At 41.5% G+C, this 25,314-nt stretch overlaps 1 protein-coding gene across 1 annotated transcript in view; it reads left to right on the top strand.

Annotated features, from left to right (window-relative positions):
* Positions 1 to 25,314, top strand: part of LOC109933224 (inositol polyphosphate 1-phosphatase) — a 79,812-nt gene that overhangs the window by 22,566 nt on the left and 31,932 nt on the right. Inside the window, exons 3-5 of the mRNA XM_048599542.1 lie at positions 2,885 to 3,119; positions 4,570 to 4,630; positions 20,875 to 21,075. Of these exons, the coding sequence (XP_048455499.1) occupies positions 2,916 to 3,119; positions 4,570 to 4,630; positions 20,875 to 21,075 (466 nt within the window). The 5' untranslated portion in view covers positions 2,885 to 2,915. The remainder of the gene's footprint in view (positions 1 to 2,884; positions 3,120 to 4,569; positions 4,631 to 20,874; positions 21,076 to 25,314) is intronic.

The following is a 25,314-nucleotide window of genomic DNA, read 5'->3' as shown; positions in this document are numbered from 1 at the left end:
ATGAACACAGCAGGCCAAGCAGCATCAGAGGAGCAGGAAGGCTGACGAAGGGTTCTGAAGAAGGGTCTAGGCCCGAAACGTCAGGCTTCCTGCTCCTCTGATGCTGCTTGGCCTGCTGTGTTCATCCAGCTCTACACCTTGTTATCTTTGGTTAGAAACATGGTTTTGTCAAAGGGACATCATGTTTATCTAATTTATGGGAGCTCTTTGATGAAGTAACTTGTGCTGTAGACAAAGGGAACTGATAGATATATTGTACTTAGATTTCCAGAAAATACTGAGAAGGTGCCATATCAAACGTTACTGCAGAAAATATAAGTCCACAGTGTAGAGGATAACATAATGGCATAGATAAAAGATTGACTGGCTAATAGGCAACAGACAGTGGGAATAAATGGGTCTTTTCCAGGCTGGCAGGATGTCATGAGTTGTGTGTCACGGACATCAGTGCTGAGACCTCAACTCTTCACAGTGCATATAATGATTCAGATGAAGGTACCAAAGGTATCGTAGCTAAATTTGCTCATGACACAAAGGTAGGTAAGAAAGTGATTTGAGAAAAGGACATAATGAACTTTCAAAGAGATATAGATAGGTTAAATGAGCAGGCAAAGATCTGACATATGGAGTATAAAGTGGTAAAGTGGGAAATTGCTTATTTTGGCAGAAAGAATAACGAAGTAGCATATTATCCAAATGGTGGGAGATTGGAGAACTCTGCGATGCAGAAAAATCTGGGTGTCCTACTTTATGAATTATGGAAGGGTAGAATGCAGGTAAAGTAAGTAATCAGGAAAGTTAACAGAATGTTATGTTTTATTTGATTTGACTTATTATTGTCACATGTTCCCAGGCACAGTGAAAAGTTCTGTTTTGCATGCAGTACAGGCAGATCATAACATACAAAGATCATAAGGTTATAGAACAGATCAAGGAATACAAAGTTACGGCTGCAAAGAAGGTACGCAAAAAGCAAGATCACATTAGATTTGAAATTTGAAAGGTCCATTCAGAAATCTAATAAGAAGCTGTTTTTGAACCTGTTAGTACGTGTTTTTAAGCTTTTGTATCTTCTGCATGATGGAAGATGTTGGAAGAGATTATAACTGGGGTGGGAGGGGTCTTTGATTATGTTAGCTGTCTTTCTGAGACATGGGGAAGTGTAGATGGAGTCAATGGATGGAAGGTTGTCTTGCATGATGGACTGGGCTGTTCACACCTCTCTGTAGTCACAACCCTCTGTATTGCGAGGGGAAATGATTTCAAGAGTAGGTTATGCATCGGTTATAAAGGGCATTGGTAAGAACATATCTGGAGTATTGTGGTCACCATACTTATGAAAGGATGTTAATGCTTTGGAAACAATTCAGAGAAGGTTACCAGACTAATACCTAGAATGAGCAAATTGCCTAATGAAGAAAGGCTAGGCAGCCCAGGCTGTATCCTCTGGAGTTTAGAAGATTCAGAGGTGACTTAGATTAAACCTGTATGATCCTGCGGGGATTTGACCAGGTGAATGTCAAAAGGATTTTTCCTGTTGTGGGAGAATCTAGAACTAGGGGGTCATAGCTTAAAAATAAGGAGTCACTCATTTAACACAGAGATGAGAATTTTTTTTCTCTCTCTCAGAAGTTGAGAGTCTTTGGAATTCCCTTCCTCAAAAGCCAGAATATATAAATATTTTTAAAGCAGAAGTAGAAAGATTTTTGATTATCAAGGGTATAAAAGATTATCAAGTATATGCAATAATGTAGAGTTGAGGTTAAAATCACATTAGCCATGATCTTATTTAATGGCATTGCAGGCTCAAAGGGCTGAGTGGCCTACTTTTGTTCTTGGTTCATATGTTGAGTGAAACAGACTGCAGCAACATGGATTCAAAATTGGCTGCGTGACAGGAAACAAAGAGTAATGGTTGATGGATGCCTGTAGTGGAAGGATGAAAAGATGAAAAAGATGGTTTGCAGTGGAGTTTCTCAGGGATTTATGGTGGGATCCTTGCGCTTCTAGATATTTGTGGTTGATTGATTTATTGCTGTCACAATACATGTTAAACCTGTATAAAACACTGAATGGCTTCCGCTCGACTGGAGTATTGTGCTCACTTCTGCACATCACACCTTTGTAAAGATGCTAAGACATAAGCAAGTGCAGAGAAATCATGAGAAGAGTGTTCCAGGGGTGAGGAACTTCCGTTACATAGAATTGAGATGTTGAGACTCTTTTGCTTGCAGAAGAAAAGTTTTGAGAGGATATCTTATAGAGGTTTTCAAATTTGTGAGGTGTCTAGACAGAGTAGATAGGAAAACAGTTCATATTAGTGGAAGGAAACAAGAACAGGAGGGCACAAATTTAAAGTAATTAGCAAGAGAAGTAGTGGAAACATGAGAAAGTTTATGCAGTGAATGGTTGAAATCTGGAATGCACTACTAGGTTGCGTGGTGGAGGCAGGTTCAATCAAATCATTCAAGAGGGAATTGGATTATTATTGGAAAGCAAGAATGCTCACGGTTATGAGGAGAAGGCAGATGGAAAAGGCCAAATGGTCTTCTCTGTGCTGAAACAATTCCATGATTATCATTTTAATTTTTGAACAAAACTCATTTTGAGATTTAAACATGTATTTCCCAACTGTGGTGTTGATTTGAGGAGAATTCCCATTTCTGCTTCATCATCCATGGACATAGTATTAGAATCCATGGAGCAAGAAAGTACAAGTGCTTTGGGTTAATTATTCCCATAATCATCTATTGTATAACATACTTTTTGAAGAGTATGTTATATTGATGTTGCCACTGGATCCAAAGATTCACAGGCTTTGATAATTGTCTGTAAATAACTTTTTTTTGCATGAGTTAACAGACTGCTGTTCTTTGCATTCTAGGTGGTCACATATAGACACATCGATTTTCACAATGACTGAATTTTTGACCGCACTGGTCTATGCCTCAGAAAAATCTGCAAACATTGCTCGTGCCTGCAAGCAAGAGGAGACACTCTTTCAGCTGCTGGTGCAAGAGAAAAAGGGGAGTGAGAAAAATAAGAAATTTGTTAGTGATTTCAAAACACTGGCAGATGTATTAGTCCAAGAAGTAATCAAACATGATATTGGAAAGAAAGTGAGTACCATGAATTTAGAAAGCTAATTAAAAGATATTTGTTCGCAATGTTTGTCTGTCTGTCCTATTTGGAAATAATTGGTCTGAGCTTGAACAGTAATGATGTACTTCTTACTCTTGTACTCAGTTAGTACACTGAATATTTGTACCTTTCTTTTGAAAATAGAATCAGTGAAAATTTGCATAGGAAACCTTTTATAATGATTAATTGCACCAGGATAAGAAAAATATATAGCATTAGAATAAGTGCACCAGCTCTCTTGCAGCCATGGTGATTAGCACTGGTAGTCCACTGAACAATGGACTACCTTCTAGATTTTGCTCTTTGGATGGTGCTAATTTTTAAATCTGTCCATTCCTATTAACTCTTACCAGTAGCAGAAGTACTATTTAAAGGGATAGGCAGGCAAAAGGGATTTTAGAGTAAAATGGAGTGATTTGATTTTTTTTCCTTATATTATGGAAATGACCTCTCCACAGTGGCATAACTTAAAAGTTAGTTGTGGATATGTGTGATATGAGCTACATCCTACAGTTCAATAACGTGGATTATTAGTAGTTCAGTGTGTTGTGAGTCTTTGCCAGCAACCAAATTCTGTGTACAGTAAACTGAACAATGGCCTGAAGGCATGATCATTAAATTCCAGAAAAGACCTAAAGATTATGCTGGATAAAATATCACAACTCGCTACCTCAACAATCATCTTTACATGCAGACATGGGCAAGTATTGTAATATTAATAGACCTAACATATCAATTTTCCGTCATATTTATGTACTTTTTCAAAATGAAATTGAATGGTTTGAGGAAGGTCCACATCTATAAACACAGTCACGAGAAACCTGTGGCCCAGTAGCCCTAGTAGTTATACCACAGTTGTACATAAAAATGAACGCCACTGCTGGAAAGAGTATCAGAGGATGAGGTAGCGCGAGGACGGGTCTCATAATTTAACTAGACCCCGACATCTTGAGCATTCATCATTAGTGAAGTCTCTACATTGCAGTGTTCTTGCTTGTGTTGAGAGTGAAGGGCCTCTCTGCTCCTTCTAAAATTTCCTGATTTTGCATTCGACAGCTCTTTTAAAGAGGGGAAAATTACATTTACATTCTGTTCAGCAATCCAGGCCTCAGTCCTGTCTGAAAGGCTACAATTTGGCCTGAAAACTACCACTGGACCTTCCAGTTTTGCCAAGTGTATCTATATGCTAGCTAGGTCTTTCTAGTTTTCAAGGTCGTAGGAATTTCAACAAGAGGAACTTTTGACTCTCACTCCCAATGCTTCTCTGAAGAACAGTTCTGTGGAATGGTCACTAGATACAAAAAATTGACTCTGCTTCTTTCCACAGATCCTGCTAGACCTGCTGAATTTTTCCAGCAATTTCTGTTTTTGTTTCAGATCTTCAACATCCATAATTCCTTGTTTTACCAATAACAATCTGGTATTCAGTTTCCAGGGCTGGAAGATTACATCTTTGGTGAAGAATCAAATCAATTCACTAACAGTCTGGGTAAGTAAAAGAAAAGTTTGAACATAAAAAAAATCAGAACCTTTCTTGGCGTTATCAAACTAGGTGAAAAGCTCCACCAATTTGTTGAATTTGGCAATACTCAATGTGGCTAATAAGCATCTTTATGTATGTTCGTCAAAAGTTTTACACCACCTGTAATTTAAAATTTCAAAATTAAGTAGGATAGACATTGCTGCAAGAATAACATCAAGTGAATGCTAATGTGTAACCCAGCCAGCAAACTGTGGTGAAGAAGAGAGATTCATTATTTGCAGATTGCCATAAGTTGCTTGCCAACTTTGACCTATCTATTGTTGGCTTCACAAAGATACCCTTAAGGTTGTTGTGCTTGCATATTGTTTGTCCACTAATTTTGGTACGAAAAGTTAAGTCCAATAAATAATAGCTTAAGTACTCTATATCAAGGTCATCATTGTTAATCAAGAGCAACCTTTTCTGCCAGGCTGTATCCTCTGGAGTTTAGAAGATTCAGAGGTGACTTAGATTAAACCTGTATGATCCTGCAGGGATTTGACCATGTGAATGTCAAAAGGATTTTTCCTGTTGTGGGAGAATCTAGAACTAGGGGTCATAGCTTAAAAATAAGGAGTCACTCATTTAACACAGAGATAATTTTCTTTTCTCTCTCTCAGAGGTTGTGAGTCTTTGGAATCCCCTTCCTCAAAAGGCAGAATATATAAATATTTTTAAAGCAGAAGTAGATGAATTTTTGATTATTAAGTGTATAAAAGATTATCAAGTCTCTGCAATAATGTATATAAGAAAATAAGAAAGAAATACTTCAAAGCATGGACTTTCTTTCATTTAAATAGTAAATTGCTGTTAATTATCTTAAGAATGCCAGAACTTCAGTTTTTTTTCCCTTCTTTTCTCCCTCTTTTGGTCCAATATTCTTTTCTTCCTCTTATTTCTCCTTCCACCCATTTTGAAATTGAATTTCCCTTCCATCCAGACCTTCCTCTGTTATTGCTCAAATTTTTAAAATCGTTGTTTAAGAAGAAACACTGTTCTGTTGTTCAGTAAGATCCGAAATACCATGTTGTTTTCACTGATTATCAGCTTGCTTTTCCAGACATAATTTTGAGCAAAGACTTTTTGTGGTGAACAGTGAAAGAACAAATCTAATAATAAGATATGCCGTGAAATGCCACATTCTGCAAAGTTTGGGCCAAGGCATTTCACATTGTTTTAAACTGTGAAAACAGACAAACTTAAACATCTTTGTTTTCTAGTTAATTATACATGCAATTAAAGCTGACACTTTTAAAATATTTTCACAAGTTCAATTAAGAAACATTTTATAATGTAACTTATTGCAACTCATGCAGTCGATAAATCCAGGACTAAGATTTACTCGCAAGAACATTCAACCAGAAATGGTTTTCTTTTCACGTTCTGCATGGGTGCCAGGTTCTCCATGAACAGTACTTAATAATTAAGAAGTACTCAGCAAGCATATTGTAACTTAACCCCAAGATTCAACTGTGTGGACAAAGGACGGTTGTAAGCTTTGTGACCTTTGTGAACTTGACTTTATAAAATTACCATCAGGATCACAGCATTACAAAGGACATTGTCTAAGTGAGAAAATATACATTCTTTGCTAGTGATAGTTTTTCACTACCACATAGGTAAAGTGTTTGTGGTTTTGGAATTAGGAGAACATCAATTTGAGTTCAAAATTGAAAGCAAGAATTTTTAAATTAGAGTGATTAAATAATGTACTGTGTATAAATTCAGACAAAGGGATGTTTGGTTTTATAAGGTTGCTAATTAATTGATTATATTTAAACCTGAAGTTAAGGCTGATCCTGTCTTTAACTTTTTAAACATTCTTTAATGGGAGTTGTCATGTCTAGCAAAGTTAGCATTTGTTGCCCATTCCTAATTGCCCTTGGACTGAGTGGCTAGCTAGGCTATTTCAGAGGGCAGGTAACAGTGAACCATGTTCCTGTGAGTCTGGTGTCACATGAAGGATGAGGTAAGAATGGCAGATTTCCTTCCCAAAAATACTAGTGAATGGATGGATTTTTTTAATAACAGTTGATGGTAGTTTCATAGTCAATATTAAGGAAATAGCTTTTATGTTCCAGCTTCAGTTAAATATGTGTTTTGAGCACTTTCTGTTACCACTGTCCATACTTTTTTTTCCCAAGACTCAAAAAGTCCTTTAACAAGACTCCTTGTTGCCTGAGGTGTTTTACCAGAGGTTAGGTGTAGGTCCAGGATAACACTAATGCAGAATCGCTATTCTACTTTTTGTTGGGCAGCTGAAGTGATGGTCCAGTGGCATGTCCAATACATCCCAATATCTTGTATATCTCCTGAGTAGATGGACCATATAACTGATTCATATAACCATCACCTCCTCTTTACTATGGACGTGCAGTCCCTTTACACCTCTATCCCCCATCAGGATGGTATTAGGGCCCTTCATTTCTTCCTGGACAAAAGGCTTGAACCATTCTCATCTACACCACACTCCTCTGCCAGGCTGAGCTTATCCTCACAGAATTTCTCCTTTAACTCTTCCCACTTTCTTCAAGTCAAAAGGATGGCCATGACTACCTGCATGGGTCCCAGTTATGCCTGTCTCTTTGTGGGGTATGTGGATCATTCCTTGATCCAGTTCTACTCTGGCCCCCACCCAAAACACTTTCTCCAGTACATCAATGGTATCATCAGTGCTGCTTCCCTCTCTCATCTGGAATTGGAAGTTTATCTATTTAGCTTTCAATTTCCACCCTGCCCTCACTTTCACCTGGTCCATCTCTGACTCCTTTCTTCTCTTCCTCAACATCTTTGTTTCCATTTCTGTGGATAGGCTGGCCACCAATATCCACAATGAACCCACTGACTCCCACAGTTACCTTGACTATATATCCTCACACCCTGCTTCCTATAGAGACTCTATTCCATTCTCCCAGTTCCTCCCTCTTGGTCACATCTGTTCCAATGATGGTAACTTTGACAATGGGGCCTCCAAAATGTCCACTTTCTTCCTCAACTGACAATTCCCCACAGCTATGGTTGACAGAGTCCTCAGACGTGTGTGACCATCTCCTACACTTTGGTACTCAACCCCTCTTTTGCCTCCCACAACAGGGTTGGCCTAATTCTTACCCACGATCCCACCAGTATCCACTCTCAAAGGATCATTTGCCGGCATTTCTGTCACCTCCAGCAGGATGCCATTACCAGACACATATTTCCCTCCCCTCCCTTGTCAGCCTTTTGTAGGGACCATTCTCTCAGGGTCACCTTGGTGCACTCTTCTTGCACTCTGAACATGTCCCCACAGCCTCACAGCACCTTCGCTTACAATTGCAGAAGGTGTAACACCTGCCCACTTACCTTCTCCCTCTTCGGTATCCAAGGCCCAAGACACACCTTCCAGGTGAAGCAGTGATTTTCCTGCACTTCACTCAATCTAATCTACTGTATTCGCTGCTCACAATGTGGTCTCTTCTACATTGGGAAGACAAAGCGCAGAGTGGGCAACCGCTTTGCGGAACACCTATGCTCTGTCGGCAAAAATGACCCAAAGCTTCCAATTGCCTGCCATTTTGACACATCATCGTGTTCCCTGGCCAACATCTCTGTCTCGGGTTTGCTCTGGTGCTCCAGTGAAGCTCAGTGCAAGCTGGAAGAATGGCATCTCATTTTCCGCTTGGGAATTCTGCAGCCTTCTGGACTCAATTTCGAGTTCAATAATTATAAAGCTTGAGCACTTTCTCCCTTGTTCTTACCCCAATCCCCACACACAAGGCCTTGTCATCACATTGGCTGCTACCACAAACAATCTGTTGTCAGTCACTAATGGTCCCCTGTTCTTTCATTCTCCCAGGCTGACCTTTACCCATTCCTTTGTCTGTCCAATCACAATTCTCTCTCTCTCTCTGGGCTCTATTTCCCCTCCCATTTACTCCCCATACCCACTCCTCACCCCATATTTAGCACATATACCAAACATTTCCTAGCTACAATCAGTTCTGGACCTAAAATATTAAGTCTGCTTTCTCTCCACAGATGCTAATAGAGTTTTTCCAGAAATTTCTGTTTTTGTTTTTGTTTCTGACTTCCAGCATCTTCAGTTCTTTGGTTTTTCCATTTGACCATGTAACTATATTGACATTAATTGATTCATAGCCAAAAGAGCATAAGACCACCAGAATTGTCCTTAACATCCAAGATTCCCACTCCTGAATGCTTACCTGCAACTAGGTGACTTGTAATCAGGTTATAGTCCAACAGGTTTATTTGAAGACACAAGTTTTCGGAGTCTCACTCCTTCTTCAGCTTAACCTGGTGTTGTGTGATTTTTGACCTTGTCAACCCCAATCCGACACCAGCATTATAGTGACTGTAGGGCAATGGCTTGTCTGAGATTGGATTGAAAGCTCCCTGCAGTTGAATAACATCTTAATGCTGACATTCAATGCTTAAGCTTGGCTGACAGTCATTCAGTTCAGTTAGCAGAGAGTGACTGGTGCCAGTGCACTCTGACCCAATGAGAAGAGGGGAGGAAGGAAGAACACGAAATGAAGAAAATGCAGATAATGGCACAAAGGGCCTGGTTTTATTTCTTGTATGGCTGTTTTTTTCCTGGAACACTGTGGTCGCAATCAGCAGGAAATGACTTCAGCTACATTGGTTAACAACTCAAAGTTAAATTGAATAATGTGACACTTTATCTCAAATATTACATTTGTAGACTTTTGAGGAAATTGGCAAATCAGAAATGTTGTTTAACAGATGCATTCTTGAATTTAAACTAAAGTTGTTGAATAGGAAAAGTCTAGGATTAGGATAAGGTGTGGCCATTGCAGAATCTTCAAGAATTTGACATTTGCAAGACACAAGGCATGGGAAATTTTGATAACAATTTCTAATGAATGTGGAAGTGTGTTGAGAAAGTCACTGTTCTCATTGGCTTTCCGAAAACATGGAAGACAGACATCAACATTTTCTACTAAAAGATCCATTCACCAAGTCTTAGAATAGTTATAGCACTGAAGGAGGCCATTCAGCCCATCATTTTTTTTTGTCAACCATCAATTTAGCTCGGCCCGTACTCTGTGGCTCTTCAATTCTTTTCTCTTTATTGTAAATTATCCAATTTCCTTTCCAACCTCATAATTTAGTCTACATTGACTATTCTCTCTCAAGTGGTATATTCCAGATAAAAACAAATCGTAAAAAAGCTCTTCCTTGTGTCATCTTAAGCTCTTTTGTCAATCACTTTTTCCTCCAATGACAACTGTTTCTCCTCACCAATTATGTTTCGACTTCTCAGGAGTTTTAACATCACCATCAAATCTCCTCTCAACCTTTTCTTGAAGAAAATCAACTCAGGTTTCTCAGCCTATCTATGTTAGCAAAGTCTCTTCTTCCTCAAACCATTCTCATAAATCTTCATTGCACCCTATATAAAGTCTTCATATCCTTCCCAAAGTACAGTGCCAAGAATTAATTATAATGTTCTTGTTGAGCCCAAACCAAGGTTTTCAAAAGGTTTATCATAAGTTCCGAGCTTTGTACTCTAGGGGTTTGATTTTATTATCTCCTCCTGGTGTTTTTGAAGGTGAGGAGGTAGGATTTGTAACCTTCCCATCAATTTCCTGCTACCTCAACCTATCTCCCATGCCACAGTGGAAGGAGAAGGCATCAGGTAACACAACCACCTTTGGAGCAGGGGAGAGTGGAGGCAAGGCAGGCAGAGTGAAAGCGTTCACTCCATGGGCTGTTGGGCAGGAAGGTGGGGTGTCTCCATTGAATGCACTTCACCCCTGTCACCACCAGCTCCTTGGCTGGGTTCTGTCAGGAAGGTCCAACTAAAATCCCAGACTTATCTGAAAACTGTCCTCAATGTCACCTCTTCCTTGGATATTGAATTTAATCCCAGCAATGGCCACTGATGGACCATGTTGCTGGCCCATCAGATTGGCTGGATGCTCTCTAGGCTAGAACTTTCTCCCAGATGAAGCAGAAGTTTCAGTCTGAGTCAATTAATGCTACTTTTAGCATATTATCACCAAGGGATGGTCATGATGCATGTTAGTTCCAACGATAGGTAGAATGAAAGATGAGGTCTTTCATCAGGAATTTAGGGAGCTATGTAGTAGACTAAACAGCAGGAACTAAAACGTTGTAAACTCTAATCACTCCCTGTGCCGTATGCTAGCAAGTATAGAAATAGGAAAACAGGGAAGATGAATTTGTCGCTCAAGCATTGGTGCAGGAAGGATGGTTTTAGATCTCTGGATTCCTGGGACATCTTCTGGCAAAGTTGCAATCTCTATAAGCAGGACAATCTGCATGTGAAACAGAATAGGACCAACATCCTTGCAACTGGATTTCCTAGTGCTTTTGGGATGAATGTAAACTAGGCAGGGGGAGAAGGCACAGAGAGTTAGTAGAATATGGAGATAGCATTCCTTAATAAAGGAGCCAAGGCAGACGGAGTAAAGCCATGTTGAGCTTCAAGGGAGTAGGGCAAGGTTGGATGGCCTCTACTTTAATGCTGGATGTATTATAGGTGAGACAGATGAGTAAAGTGTGTGGATTGACACGTGAAATTGTGATGTTGTTGCAATCCCAGAGACATGGATGAGGGAACGGGAGGACTGGCAACTCAACATTTCGGGATGTGAATCTTCAGGCAGGACAGAGGAAGATATAAAAGAGGAGGCGCTATTGCATTATTAGTTAAGGAATCAGTTAATTCAGGAAAGGATGATATTTGGAAGAGTTGTCAAATATGGCTCTGTGGGTAGAGCTTGGAGATGAAAAGGGGGTAGTCACATTGCTGGGAATATATTACAGACCACAAATAGTCAACAGTCAATAGAAGAGCAAATGTGTAGATAATTCACTGACATATGTAAAAATAACAATAGGGCAATTATATTAGGGATTTCAACTTCTCCAACTTTATTGGGATAGTCATAGTGTAAAGAATTTAGAGGGGACAGGTTTCTGGAAATATATTCAGGACAGCTTTTTATATCAATGTGCAGAAGGTGCAACAAGGGACCGTGCAGTACTGCACCTAATTCTGGAGAATGAAGCCAACGAGTGTTTGCGGTGGCAGTGGGAGAGCACTCAGTGATAAAAACCACAGCACCATACATTTTAAGTTTGTTATGGAAAAGGAAATGGATGGTCTGCAAAAAAGGAGTTGGATTGTTGGTGGGGTGGGTGGGGGAAAGATAGAGTTAGAGAGTCAGAGAGTCATACAGCATGGAAACAGACCCTTTGGTCCAACCAAAGTGGCCTAGGAACAGTTACTTCCGGTTAAATCTCCAGCAGAACAGTGTCAATCACACAAAATGGAGTTGGCAAGAGCACAGGCCCAACATGTTCACTTAGGGTGAAATATAGGACCAACAAGTCCAGAGAACTCTAGATGTCTAGAAATATTTAAGAATGATTAAGATGGAAAAGAAAGGCTTTTAACAGGTACAAAGGGAGGAACTCAACATCGGCTCTTGTGGAATGTAAGATAGGGTAAGAGGAAACTAAAAAAAAACAATTAGGAGAGTAAAGAGAGGGCATGAGAAAACACTGATGGGTAACATTAGGGAGAATCCCAAGATATCCATAAGTATGTATACCCAGGACTATAGCAAGGAAGAAGATAACTAGGGAAAGAGTAGGATCCATTAGGGATCAAGAGGGCAAGCTGCACATGGAGCTGGAGTACATTGATAGGGTGTTAAACAACTACTTCTACTACAACATCTGTCTTCACTTTGGAGAAGGAAGATGTAGGTACAGAATTCTGGAAAAAGGACTGTGAGATTCTTCAGCAGTTTGACATAGGGAGTGAGGAGTAACAGGATGTTTTGGCAGACTTAAAAGTGACAAATTCCAGTCCAGAGGAGTTACATTCTATCCTGCTGTGGGAGATGAGGGAGAAAATTACAGGAGCTCTGACTCAAGTTTTTAATTCCTCTCAGACCACAGGGGAGGCAAGAGGGAGGTGATGTCAAACAAATTTGATTGCATTTTTCAAGGAGGTGACCAGATATATAGAGGAGGGTAGTGCCATTGATGTAGTTTATGTGTATTTCCGCAAAGCCTTTAACAAAGTCCCACATGGGAGACTGACAAAGAAGGTAAAAGGATCTAGGGTAACTTGCCAAGTTGCATCCAAATTGGCTTGGTGATAGAAGACAGGGGATGGTGATTAAAGGCTGTTTGTGTGACTGGAGGCCAGTATTCAGTGGCATACCACAGGAATCAGTGCTAGGTCCCTTATCGTTCATAATATAATTAAACAATATAGAAGGAAGTGGAGGGGATAATAAGTAAGATTGCAGCTGACATGAAGATTGGTTTGTTGCTGACAGTAAGGAAGTGAGGTTACAGGAGGGCTTGGATGGATCGGTCAAATAGGCAGGTCAGTGGCAGATGGATTTAATCCTCATAAGTGTGAGTTGATGCACTTTGGAAGAAGTAACAAGACAAGGGAGTACTCAATGAATAGCAAGACACTAGGAATCTCAGAGGAACAGATGAATCTTGGGGCGTTTGTCCACAGATCTCTGAAGGCGGCAGTACAGGTGAATAGCAAATTTAAAGAAGTCATACAGAACAGTTGTCATTGTCAGTCAGATTAAAAGAGCAGGGAGATTATGTTGGGAAAAGAAAACCCAAAGAACTACACATGCTGGAAATCAGAAACAAAAACCAAAATTGCTGTAGAGACACAACGGATCTGGCAGTATTTGTGGAGAGAAAGCAGAGTTAATGTTTTGGGTCCAGTGACCCTTCTTCAGAACTGATTGTTGCCAAGGCAAGATTAGTATATATGCTGATGATGTGGTGGGAGGAAGGGAGATAAGTAAATGTTTGGTGGAGATGGAGCCCAAAGTGAGCGAACAGCAGTCGAGAACAGACAAAGGAATGGATCCCACAGATGCTTCCACACCTATAGAGGATATGTTGGAGCTGTGTAAAACTTTGGTTAGGCCACAGCTGGAGTACTGTATGCAGTTCTGGCACTGTAGGAAGGATGTAATTGCACTGGACAGGGTGCAAAGGATGTTGCCTCGGATGGAGCAGTTTAGCGATGTAGAAAGGCTGCTTCAGAGCAGAGAAAGTAGAGATAGGAAGAACTTCAGATGCTGTAGTCAGAGATAACATAGTGTGGAGCTAGAGGAGCACAGCAGGCCAAGCAATATCAGAGGAACAGGAAAGTTGACATTTCGAGTTGGGACCCTTCTTCAGAAATGGGGAGGGGGAAGGGAGCTCAGAAATAAATAGAGGAAGGGTGGGGCTGGGGAAGTAGGTGGGATGGTGATAAGTTAGGGAGGTAGGGAGTGGTGGGGCTTGGTCAGTGAGGTGGAAGAGGCGGATAGGTGAATGAAGACAGACAGGTTGTGTCAGGCCAAGGAAGCGTGGATGAGAGGGAGGGTGGTCATGGGATGAGGCCGGGGTTGGGGAGATTTTGAACGTGGTAAAATCCACATTTAGGCCATCGGGCTGTGAGCTCCCGAGGCGGAATATGAGATGTTGCTCCTCCAGTTTGGGGTGGTGTCATTGTGACAGTGGAGGAGGCCCAGGATGGGGTTACATGTCCATCTGGAGGAGCAGCACCTCATATTCTGCCTCAGGAACCTACAGCTCAATAGCCTAAACATGGAATTCACCAGTTTCAAAATCTCACCACCCCCAGCCTCATCCCATGACCAACCCTCCCTCTCATCCCTGCCTCCTTGACTTGACACAACTTGTCCATTTTCTCTCCCACCTATTCTCTCCTTCCACCTCACTGAGTAATCCCCACCACTCCCTACCTGCACTCACCTATCACCATCCCACCTACCTCCCCCAGCCCCATCCCTCCTATGTCTATTTATTTCTGAGCTCCCTTCCCCCTTCCCATTTCTGAAGAAGGGTCTCGACCTGAAACGTCAACTTTCCTGCTCCTCTGATGCTACCTGGCCTGCTGTGTTCCTCTATGCTGTGTTATTTCAAAGCAGAGAAGGCTTTGAGGGGACCTGATTGAGGCATATAAGTTTGAGGGACATGGATAGGGTGAATATAAAGAAGCTATTCTCTTTAGTTGAAGGACCCTATAACAAGGGGGGAAAGTTTTAACGTGAAAAGCAGGAGATTTAGAGGAAATTTGTCAACTAACTAATTTCTCTGCTTAAAACATGCTTACTAAACTAAGCACCCATCGCCAGCCAGGGTAGAAAATTCCAAAGATTCACAACCTGAACACAAATAATTCTTCTCATCTCAGTCCTAGGTGGTTCCTCTTATTTTGAAATTGTATCCCTGGTTCTAAAATCCTCAGTCATGAGAAGCGTCTTACTTCCACCTACCCTGCTATTCTTTTGGTGACTTCAATGCGGTCATCACTCATTCTTCAAAGCTCTAGTTCACACAGGTCCAGTTTACCCAAAAGCAGTTTATAGGACAGTCCTGCCATTACAGGAATAATTCCAGTGAATCTTTGTTGCATTCCATCTATGTTGAGAGTACCCATCGTAAGGTCAGGGAACCAAAACTGTACAGTCCACATGCAGTCTAACTGATGTTCTATACACTCAAAGCAAAACTTTGATACTCCTATATCCAAATCCTTTTGAAATAAAGGGCTTCCTAAGTGTCAGCTGCCAGCAGCATGTTAACCTTTAGTGATTTATTGATGAGCTCAGCCAGATCCCTTGCTACATTTAAAAAAAGTCATTCATGGGATGTGGGGTTGCTGGCTGGGTCAGCATTTATTTCCCACTTGTAGTTGCGCTCAGGAAGGTGGTAACTAGATGCCTTCTTGAACTGCTGAAGTCCATTTGATGATATCCACAATGCCGTTGGGGAGGGAGTTCCAGGATTTTGACCTAGTGGCACTGAAATGACGACAAGATGTTTCCAAGTCGGTATGGTGAGTACTTGGAGCAGGAATTGCAAATGATTGTGTTCCCATGTATCTGCTGCCCTTGTTCTTTTAAATGATGGTAGTCGTGAGTTTGATAGGTGCTGTCTCAGGAGTCCTAATGAATTTCTGCAGAGCATTTCATAAATGGTACACTGCTGCTCCTGTGCATTGGTAGTTGAGGGACTAAATATTTTGTGGATGTGGTACCAATCACAGGTTACTTTGTCCTGGCCGGTGTCAAGTTCCTTAAGTGTTTTCAGAGTTACATGCATATAAGTAAATGGGAGTATTAAATTGCACTCATGACTTGTGCCTTGCAGATGGCAGACAGGCTTTGAGGAGTTAGGGGGTGAAGAATTCACTGCAAAATTCCTAGCCTCTGACTTGCTATGTAACCACAGCATTATTGGGCTATGCCTGTTCAGTTTGTTCTCAATGGTACCCCTAGGATGTTGTTAGTGGAGGTTTAAGCAATAGTAATGAATGAATGTCAAAGACTGATAGTTACATTCTGTAATCACCTTACCATTTAAGGAATACTGTGCACATCTGTTCTTTCTACCAGAGTGGATAATCTCAAATTTTTCCACATTATTTTTTTTTAATTCACTCATGGTACGTGACCATTGCTGTCTAGCCAGCTTTTCTTGCCTGTCGCTAATTGCCCTTGAGATGGTGGTGAGCTGTCTTCTTAAACCATTGCAGTTCACATGCTGTTGACTCACAATTCCTTTAGAGAGGGAATTCGAGGTTTTTGACCCAGCAACACTGAAGGAATGGCACGTCAGGATGATGAGTGGCTTGGAGGCGAACTTGCAGGCTGCGGTGTTCCCATGTATCTGCTGCTGTTGTCCTAGGAGGAAGTGCTCGTGTGTTTGGAAAGTGCTGTCTGTGGATGTTTGATGAATTTCTGCTGTGCATCTTGGTGGAGGGAGTGAATGCTTGTGGATGTAGTGCCAATCAAGTGGGCTGCTTTGTCCCGGATGGTGTCAAGCTTCTTGAGTGTTATTGGGGCTGCACTCATCCAGGCAAGTGGGGAGTATTCCATCACACTCCTGATTAATGCCACGCAGATGGCAGACTGGCTTTGGGGAGTGAGGTGAGTTTCTCGCCGCAGTATTCCTAGCCTCTGACTTGCTGTTGTAACCACTGCATTTATATGGCAAGTCCAGTTGATTTTCTGATCAGTGGTAATCCAAAGTATTTGATAGTGGGGATTGAATAAAAGCAACACCATCAAATATCAAGAGTTGGTGGTAAGATTTCTCTTATTTGAGATGGCATGGCCTGGCATTTGTGTGGCATGAAAGTTATTTGCCACTTCTCAGCCCAAGCCTGGCTGTGTTCAGATCTTGTTGCATTTGAACATGAATTGCTTCAGTTTCTAGGAGTTCTGAATTGTGCTGAACATTCTACAATCATCAGCAAACATCCCCACTTCTGACCTTATGATGGGGGGAAGGTCATTGATGAAGCAGCTGAAGATGGTTGAGCCTATGACTCTACCCTGAAGAACTCCTGCAGAAATGTCCTGAGGCTGAGATGACTGACCTCCAACACCATGACCATCTTCCTATGTGTTAGGTATGGCTTCAACCAGTGAAGAGTTTGCTCCTGATACCTATTGATTCCAGTTTTGCTTGAGCTCCTTAATGCCACACTCGGTCAAAGACAGGCTAAATGTCAAGGGCTGTCACTGTCAGGTCACCTCTGGAATTCAGCTCTTTTGTCCGTGTTTGAACCAAGGCTGTACTGAGATCAGGAGCTAAGTGGCCCTGGCGGAACCCAAACTGGGCATCGCTGAGCATGTTATTGCTGAGCAGGTGTAGCTTGATAGCACTGTTGATGACACCTTCCATCACTTTACTGATGATCAAGATAGACTAATGGGGCATATTTGGCTGGGTTGGATTTGTCCTGCATTTTATGTACAGGACATACCTAGGCAATTTTCCACACTGTGACGTAGATTCCAGTGTTGTAATTGTACTGGAATAGCTTGGCTACGGGAGCGGTGAATTCTGGAATAGAAGTCTTCAGTACTATTGCCAGAATGTTGTCAGGGCCTATAGCCTTTGCAGTATTCAGTGCCTCCAACCGTTTCTTGATATGAGGTGGAGTGAACTGAATTGGTTAAAGACTGGTATTTGCAATCTTCTATCTCCACCTGGATCGTGATCCCCTCTACTGAACATCAAGTTGTAGTTGCCAGGACTGTCATGGAACTCATTTTCTCTGGGGATCTCCATAGCTTTTCACCTCATCGCCACCAATCCCACATGATCTGTTTCTACCCCCTTCCCAAAATTCATACACAGGACTCGCCTGGCAGACCCATCATTTCAGTCTGTTCCTGCCTCACTGAACTTATTTCTTCCCATCTCGATTCTACTTCTTACCCCCTTGTTCGGTCTCTTCCCACTTATATGCATGATTCTTCTCAGGCTTTATATTCCAGTTTTCTGGTGCTAGCCATCTCTTTCTCACTGTAGATATGCAATTCCTCTACATATCCATGCCCCATTTGGATGGTCTGATGGCTGACCACTTCTTCTTTGAAAAGAGGCATACACAGTTTCCATCCATCACCAACTTCCTTCACCCAGCAAAGCTTGTTCTCACTTTGAATATGTTCTCACTTCTCCTTTAACTCCTCTCACTTTCTCCAAATCAAAGGTGTTGCTATGGGGACACACGTGGGTCCCAGCTATTACTGTCTCTTTGTGGGTATATGGAATATTTCTTGTCCTAGGCCTTCTCAGGCCCCCACCCACAAATCTTTCTCTGATATGTCAATGATGGCTTTGGTGCTCCTTACTGCTCTTGTTCAGAATTGGAAAAACTAATCAGTTATGCTTCCATCTTCACTTGGTCCATCTCTGTCTCTTCGCTCTCTTTCCTTGGCTTCACTCTTTCTGAGGCTGTCCACCTATATCCATTACAAGCCCACTGAACCTCATAGTTACCTCAACTATACCTCCTACTTCCTGCAAGGATTCCCTTCCAATCTCCTAGTTTCTCTGTCTCCGTTGCGAGAGTTTTGATGAAGCCACCTTCCACCAGGCTGCCTCCCATATGATTCCTGTTTCCTCAATTGAGGATTACCCCCTCCACTGTGGTCAACAGGACCTTCAGTCGTGTTCAACTCATCACCCAAACTTCTACCCTCACCCCTTCCCCTCCTTCCGAGAAGAAACAAAGGTTACTCGTGTTCTTCCTTTCCAGCCTACTGGTCTCACACTCACAGTATCATCTTCTGCCACCAGCAGGATGCCACCACCAAACACATCTCCTATCTACTCCACTCTAAGTATTTAACAGAGACTATACCCTTTGTGACACCCTGTCCACTCCTCCATGACTCCTAATGTCTCCTCACTTCTTCATGGCATCTTCCCATGAAATCACGAAAGATGTAACACTTGCCCTTTCATCTTCTCCCTCCTTACTGTCCAAGGCCTGAAACTTACCTTCCAGGTGAAGCACCATTTTATTTGTCATTTCAGTCCAGTTATTTCAATCTAGTCTACTTTTGCTATTCACATTGCAGTCTCCTTTGCATTGAAAAGACCAAATAAAGACTGGGTGACTGATTTGCAGATCACCTCCCCATTCTGTGTGTAAGAATGTCCCCAACCTCTCAGTTGCTTTCCATTTTAAAAAGCCACTTCACTATAATGCTAACACTTCCATCGTTGGCTTGCTGCAATGTTCCACTGAAGCACAACACAAGCTCAAGAAACAACATTTTCTGCTGAAACACTTTACAGCCTCAAGGTTTCAACATTGAATTCAATAACCTCAGAAACTGACCACTTTATGTCTTTTTTCCATTTTTCTTACATTCTCTCAAACTGCTCCCCCACCCCCGCCACAGCCATGTTATGATTGTGTCTTGTTTACTTTGCTCTTAGTAACAAGTTCCAATTCTTTCCCTTGCGCTCCCCTTTTTAATCTTGTATCATTTTTCTCCCCTTTGTCTTTTGCACTGGGTCTCTATACCATCTGCTATTTGCTCCTCCTGTCCCTCTGTAAAAATATATTTAAAAAACCTATTTTCCAAAACCTTTCAGCTCTGAAGAAGTCATAACAAACTCAAAACATTAAATCTTTTTTTCTCTCCACAGATGCTACCAAATCTGCTGAGTTTTTCTAGCATTCTCTGTGTTTGTCCATTTATTCTATCTTTTATAATATATTCTAGCATTTTCCCTTCTACTGATTCAAAGCTAGCAGGTCTGTAGTTCCTTATTTTCTCTTTCTCTCCCTTCTGAAATAGTGGTGTGACATTGGCTACTTTCCAATGTATTGGTACTTTTCCAGAATCTATAGCATGTTGAAAGATGATCACCAATGCATTCACTATTTCCATAGCTACCTCTTTCAACACTCTATAAAGTAGAATATCAGGTCCTTGGGACTTTTCAATCTATATTCCAAATAATTTCTTCAAATTTTACAAATATTCAATTCTTTCAATTCCTCATTCTCTCTAATCCCTTGGATCTCTAGTTGAAGATTTCTTGTGAAGACTGATACAATGTAATCAATTAGCTTCTCTGCCTTTCCTGAATTCTCCATTATAGATTCTCCTCTGTAATGGACCCACATTTATTTTAGCTGTTTTTTACATAACTGGAAGCTTTTACAATCCACTGTAATTTTTTTAACCAGTTTACATTTGTTCCATCTGTACTTTAACATGGGATGTTTTATGGCTGTAAGGATCCGCAAATGGGACCACCTCCTCCAAAAGATTATTGCTAACACAGCACTCCCTCATCTCTACACTGAAGCGTGTGCCCAGTCCTGAAATGGCGGTTGGAGCCATATCTTCTGACTTAGAGGCAAGAGTGTTATCACAAACCAAGCAAATACATAGTATACCACTGAACTAAAGAATATCTTGTGATTTACACTAGTTGATGTAAATCGACATTGTTCACACACTATTTGTTAGTGTATTATCACACTTGATTTGTTGCTAATATTTCTTCTACGCTGTGGGACTGCCATTGCTTTTCGTCTTATGAATTCATAAGCTTTGATGTGCTGTTCTGTTTGGTAATTAGACTGTCCATCACTGAGCACTTCTTTCTCAATTAAGGATCCTTCAAGTGTGTGTTTAATTTGCCCTTCAGGTTATCGTGGTTAAGTTGTATTTGCATGATGCAAGGACTTCTGCTTTAGTGTTGTTTCTTTTGCTGCATTGCATGGCTTCTATTTTTAGTATGTTTCAACCCAAATAGAGCTTCAAAATATAGAAGAATAACGAGCTGAAAACTCCAGGTTATGCTAAACACTAACTGTAGCTTTATTTCTATTAAAGGAGAGAAGATCAAAGTTGAAGTCTGTGCAACAGAGACAGAAACTGCAGAGCTGTTGAGCAAAGTGTTGGATGGTAATATGATAGCAGCCAAACTATTAGCTCGGATTGTTCATCATGATGTCTCCATTAAAGATCCTGCATTGGAGAAGGTGAAAGTTGATATTCCCCAGGATACCATGGCAGTGTGGGTAGATCCTATAGGTACGTTTGCTAAATCAAACAAAACAAAATGAAGATAAAGGGGAAAAAAATGTAGGAGCCGTAAATAAAACATTTAATTTATTTCAATACAGTTTTAGAATTAGATTTATTTTCATTTAATATTAAGCAATGTGATTTTGTTTTACAAGAATCTATGCAATAATAAATCAGTATTTAAACTGACTAAAGGTTGTGGTAAAGCACCCACTAACAAAATCATTGAGAAGCTTTCAAATCTACATGCAAGTCACACAGGCAAAAGCTACAATGAGACAACACAGCCAGCTGTTTTTGTTTTCTCTATCCTTTTGACTGGGAATGGCATCATGTGTACAGGAAGAAGAATAACATTTTTTCTGCAATGCGTAGATGATATTTCAATCATTACAATTCTCATAGAAACCAATAATTTTTAACAAAGACATATGATCTTCTAGTTAATCACTGAACGAATGACAAGTCCTGATATCACATCTTAAACTGTGTGCACTAACAATAGACTGACAAGTGCACCTGAAATTTAAACTTATATTTAAAACCCCCTATTTTTAGCCCAGCTGAGAAAAGGTATATTTTACTGCCCCTTGTGAAAACATATGATTTTCCCAGAATCAATCTAAAGTGATTATTAGTTCCTGAGGGTTTATTTATGTTTTTACTTTGCTTTCTTGTCTGGTGACATGCAATCTTAGGACTGTCTTTCACAGTGAGGTTTTCTTTCTCAGGAAGCTTTCACTGTAACTCAACATAGGTTACTCTTCGAGTCTCATTTTAACTCTCCACAAATTTGTTCTTCATAATCCAAGCATGACCTCCCAATTGCATTTTTCGACAGCAAATCATAGAAACGTTTTGCTTCCTAACTGCTCCCATTCAGCAAGACCCCAGGCAGACCAAAAAGAAAAACCTCTGTGACATTCCTTGATATTCTATGTTGCCTGATCTTTGAGCTGGCTTCTAGAAGGTCTTTGACATGGTGTCACAGAGGAAGCTGCTAAATACAATAAGAGCCATGGTGTTAGGGGCACGCATAGAGGATTGGCTGACTGGCAAAAGGCAGAGAGTGGATGTAAAGGAGTCTTCTTCAGGATGGCAGCCAGTGACAAGTGGAGATCTGCAGTGGATAGTGTCAGGAACACAACTATTCATGTTATTCATCAACAATCTGGACAAAGGAACTGAGGGTATTGTTGCTAAGTTCGTAGATGACACAAAGATAGGCAGAGGGATAGGTAGTGTTGAGGAAGTGCAGCGGCTGCAGAAGGACTTGGACAGGTTGGGAGAGTGGGCAAAGAAGTGGCAGACGGAAAACAATGTGGGAAAGGGTGAGGTTATGCACTTTGTGGGAGGAATAGAAGCATAGACTATATTCTGAATGGGAAAAGCCTTCAGAAATCTGAAGCACAAAGGGACTTGGGAGTTCTAGTTCACAGTGTGCAGTTTCATTTTGCGGCTAGGAGGGCAAATGCAATGTTAGCATTCATTTCAAAAAGGCTATAATACAAGAGCAGAAATGTATTACTGAGGCTGTATAAGTCTCTGGTCAGAACATGTTTGGAATGTTATGAGCAGTTTTGGGCCCCATATCTGAGCAAGAATGTCCTTGCATTTGAGGAAGTCCAGAGCAGATTTACAACAATGATCCCATGGATGAAAAGCTTGTCATATGAGGAGCAGTTGAGGACTGTGGGTGCATACTAGATGCAGTTAAGAAAGATGGGGGTGGGATCTGATTGAAACTTGCAGAATACTGAGAGGCATGAATAGAGTGGACATGGAGAAGATGGTTCTACTAGTAGGAGAGACCAGGGCTCAAGGACACAGCCTCAGAGCAAAAGGACGACCTTTTAAAACTGAAATGAGGAGGAATTTTTTCAGCCAGAGGCTGCTGAATCCATGGAACTCATTGCTGTGGAGGCCAAGTCATTGAGTGTATTTAAGACAGAGATAGATAGGTTCTTGATTGTTAAGACAATCAAGGATTACAGGGAGAAGGCAGAAGAATGGGGTTGAGCAACATATCAGCTGTGATCGAATGGAGGAGTAGATTTGATGGGCTGAATAACCTAATTCCACTAATGGTCTCATGGTCATCTCTGTGGCAAATTGTATCATATGGGCCTTGTATCTAAATGGAAATGTTAATTAACCTATCCTTGAGAACCCAACTCTCGTACACCTTGAAAATAGATTAAAGTACAGCCATTTACAACTCAACATTCTCACCATCTCTCTGGGACTTTCACAGGGCGGAATCTTACATTGTTTTGGCTAAATGTCGGTTTCATGGAGTTTCATGGAGGTTTTCTCTCTGAGGCTGAGTAAGATCTCCCACCACAGTCCCTAAAGCAGCAACGTCACCCAATTCGAGACCTATTCTACCAATTGTCATACTGGAACAGCTCAACATTGACCGGATATGCCAGAATTGACCGGCATCCTTGGCACCATTGTCACTTTTAAAGCACTGTTAGTTCAGAGCTGCTCTGCATGTTTCCTGACATTTGCCCTGGACATGGCAGAGAAGAGACAATTCACAACCTCGCTTTGCAGGCAGGAACCCGTTGATCCTGATGAACAAGGTGGGCGTTGTTCCCTAAGAGTAAGAGGAGCTCACACCACCAGACCATGCCAGTTTGATCCGTGGTTGTCACTTGGGTTAATACAGTCTCAGCATGAGGAGTCCGGAAGTTAATGACATTGTCCACTCCACCAGTGTTTGTGCCACTGTCTTCTTTCTGCTCCTCACACTCACTCTATCTCTGCTACTATTTCCACTTCCCTTCATAGTTCATGTTGTACCACTCTCACTATTACTTGCAACATCTTCCCTCAACTGCCGTCACCCATCCCAACTCGTGACACTGCTAACATGACATCCCCTCTGCGCTGGCTACTTACTTGATTGGGGCACCTTCTGCCTGGAGCAAAAGTAATAGTTGTGCCACTCTCTTTCTTCTCCTGTGATCCCAGACTGTCTCTCATTCCAGGAGGAAAGCTGTACCCGATAAGGCAGAAAAAGTCAAGAAGGGTGAAAGGCTGTCCAGCATTCAGTTCCACAGCATTTATGAGGAGAGGATCCTGATTCTGACTGTGCCAAATAACTGAGCATTTCCAAGCTCCTGGCTTGGTATTGGAGCCTGCTTTTGACTTACTGTGCCAGGATCCTCTGAGCAAAGGGGGTCTCTGACTTGACTGAGGACTGCTGACAACCACAAAAAGCTTCTGGGCTGTGTGTTTGTACTAAATGGCAAGGCAGTACAGGGGAGGTGATGGCCTAGTGGTATTATCGCTGGACTGTTAATCCAGAGACCCAGATAATGTTCTAGGGACCTGGGTTCGAATCCCGCTATGGCAGATGGTGGAATTTGAATTCAATACGTATCTGGAATTAAGAGTCTAATGATGACCATGAATCCATTATTGATTGTCAGATTAAACCCATCTGGTTCACTAATATCCTTTAGTGAAGGAAACTGCCATCCTTACCCGGTCTGGCCTACATGTGACTCCAGACCCACAGCAATGTGGTTGGCTCATAACTGCCCTCAGGGCAATTAGGGATGGGCAATAAATGCAGCCTAGCTGGCGACACCCTCATCGCGTGAATGAATAAAGAAAAGAAAATTACTGTGAGCCTGGTATCTCTGACTGAGGGGAGCAAGGTACCAAAAGTCAAGGCAAGGCAGGGATGCTCTGAGCATCCATTAATCTCAAAGGGAGTGAGCACAAAGAGAGAACATGGACCACCCAGGTATTTAGCCTGATCTTATTCATGAGCCGCGTTTGTGTCGCTGAGCACCAGTGTCCTTGCTGCAGCGTTACAATGATAGTTGCCATTGCATTCTGAGGTGCAGCATGTAAGTATAGAAGCATATTGTAAGTGAATTGGAGATGTGCCATTATGTTTCTCAGAGGCTGGCATAAGTCAGATGCCAATGTCCATGGATATTGGATGTGTGTGGCTGGTGTCCATGGACTGTACCCTGAGGTGTTGGTGCCTTTTGTCCCAAATAGAGGCCCTTTGGAGCAAGCAGCGAGCTCAAGTTGTTATTCAGATTTTCAGGTTGGGTTTTCTCAGTGTCCAGTTTGCTCACAATGGACAGTAAGATAGAGAGTCACAAATCAATGAAGTAAAATCTGCAGTTAGCAAGGCTGTTAACAAGCAATAAGAGATAACAAAGTGTGGAGTTGGGGGAACACAGCAGGCCAGGCAGCATCAGAGGAACAGGAAAGCTG

The sequence above is a fragment of the Rhincodon typus genome, chromosome 7 (genome assembly GCF_021869965.1).
Source record: "Rhincodon typus isolate 14 chromosome 7, sRhiTyp1.1, whole genome shotgun sequence".
Classification (NCBI taxonomy): domain Eukaryota; kingdom Metazoa; phylum Chordata; class Chondrichthyes; order Orectolobiformes; family Rhincodontidae; genus Rhincodon; species Rhincodon typus.
This window is presented reverse-complemented; position numbering and strand designations above follow the sequence as displayed.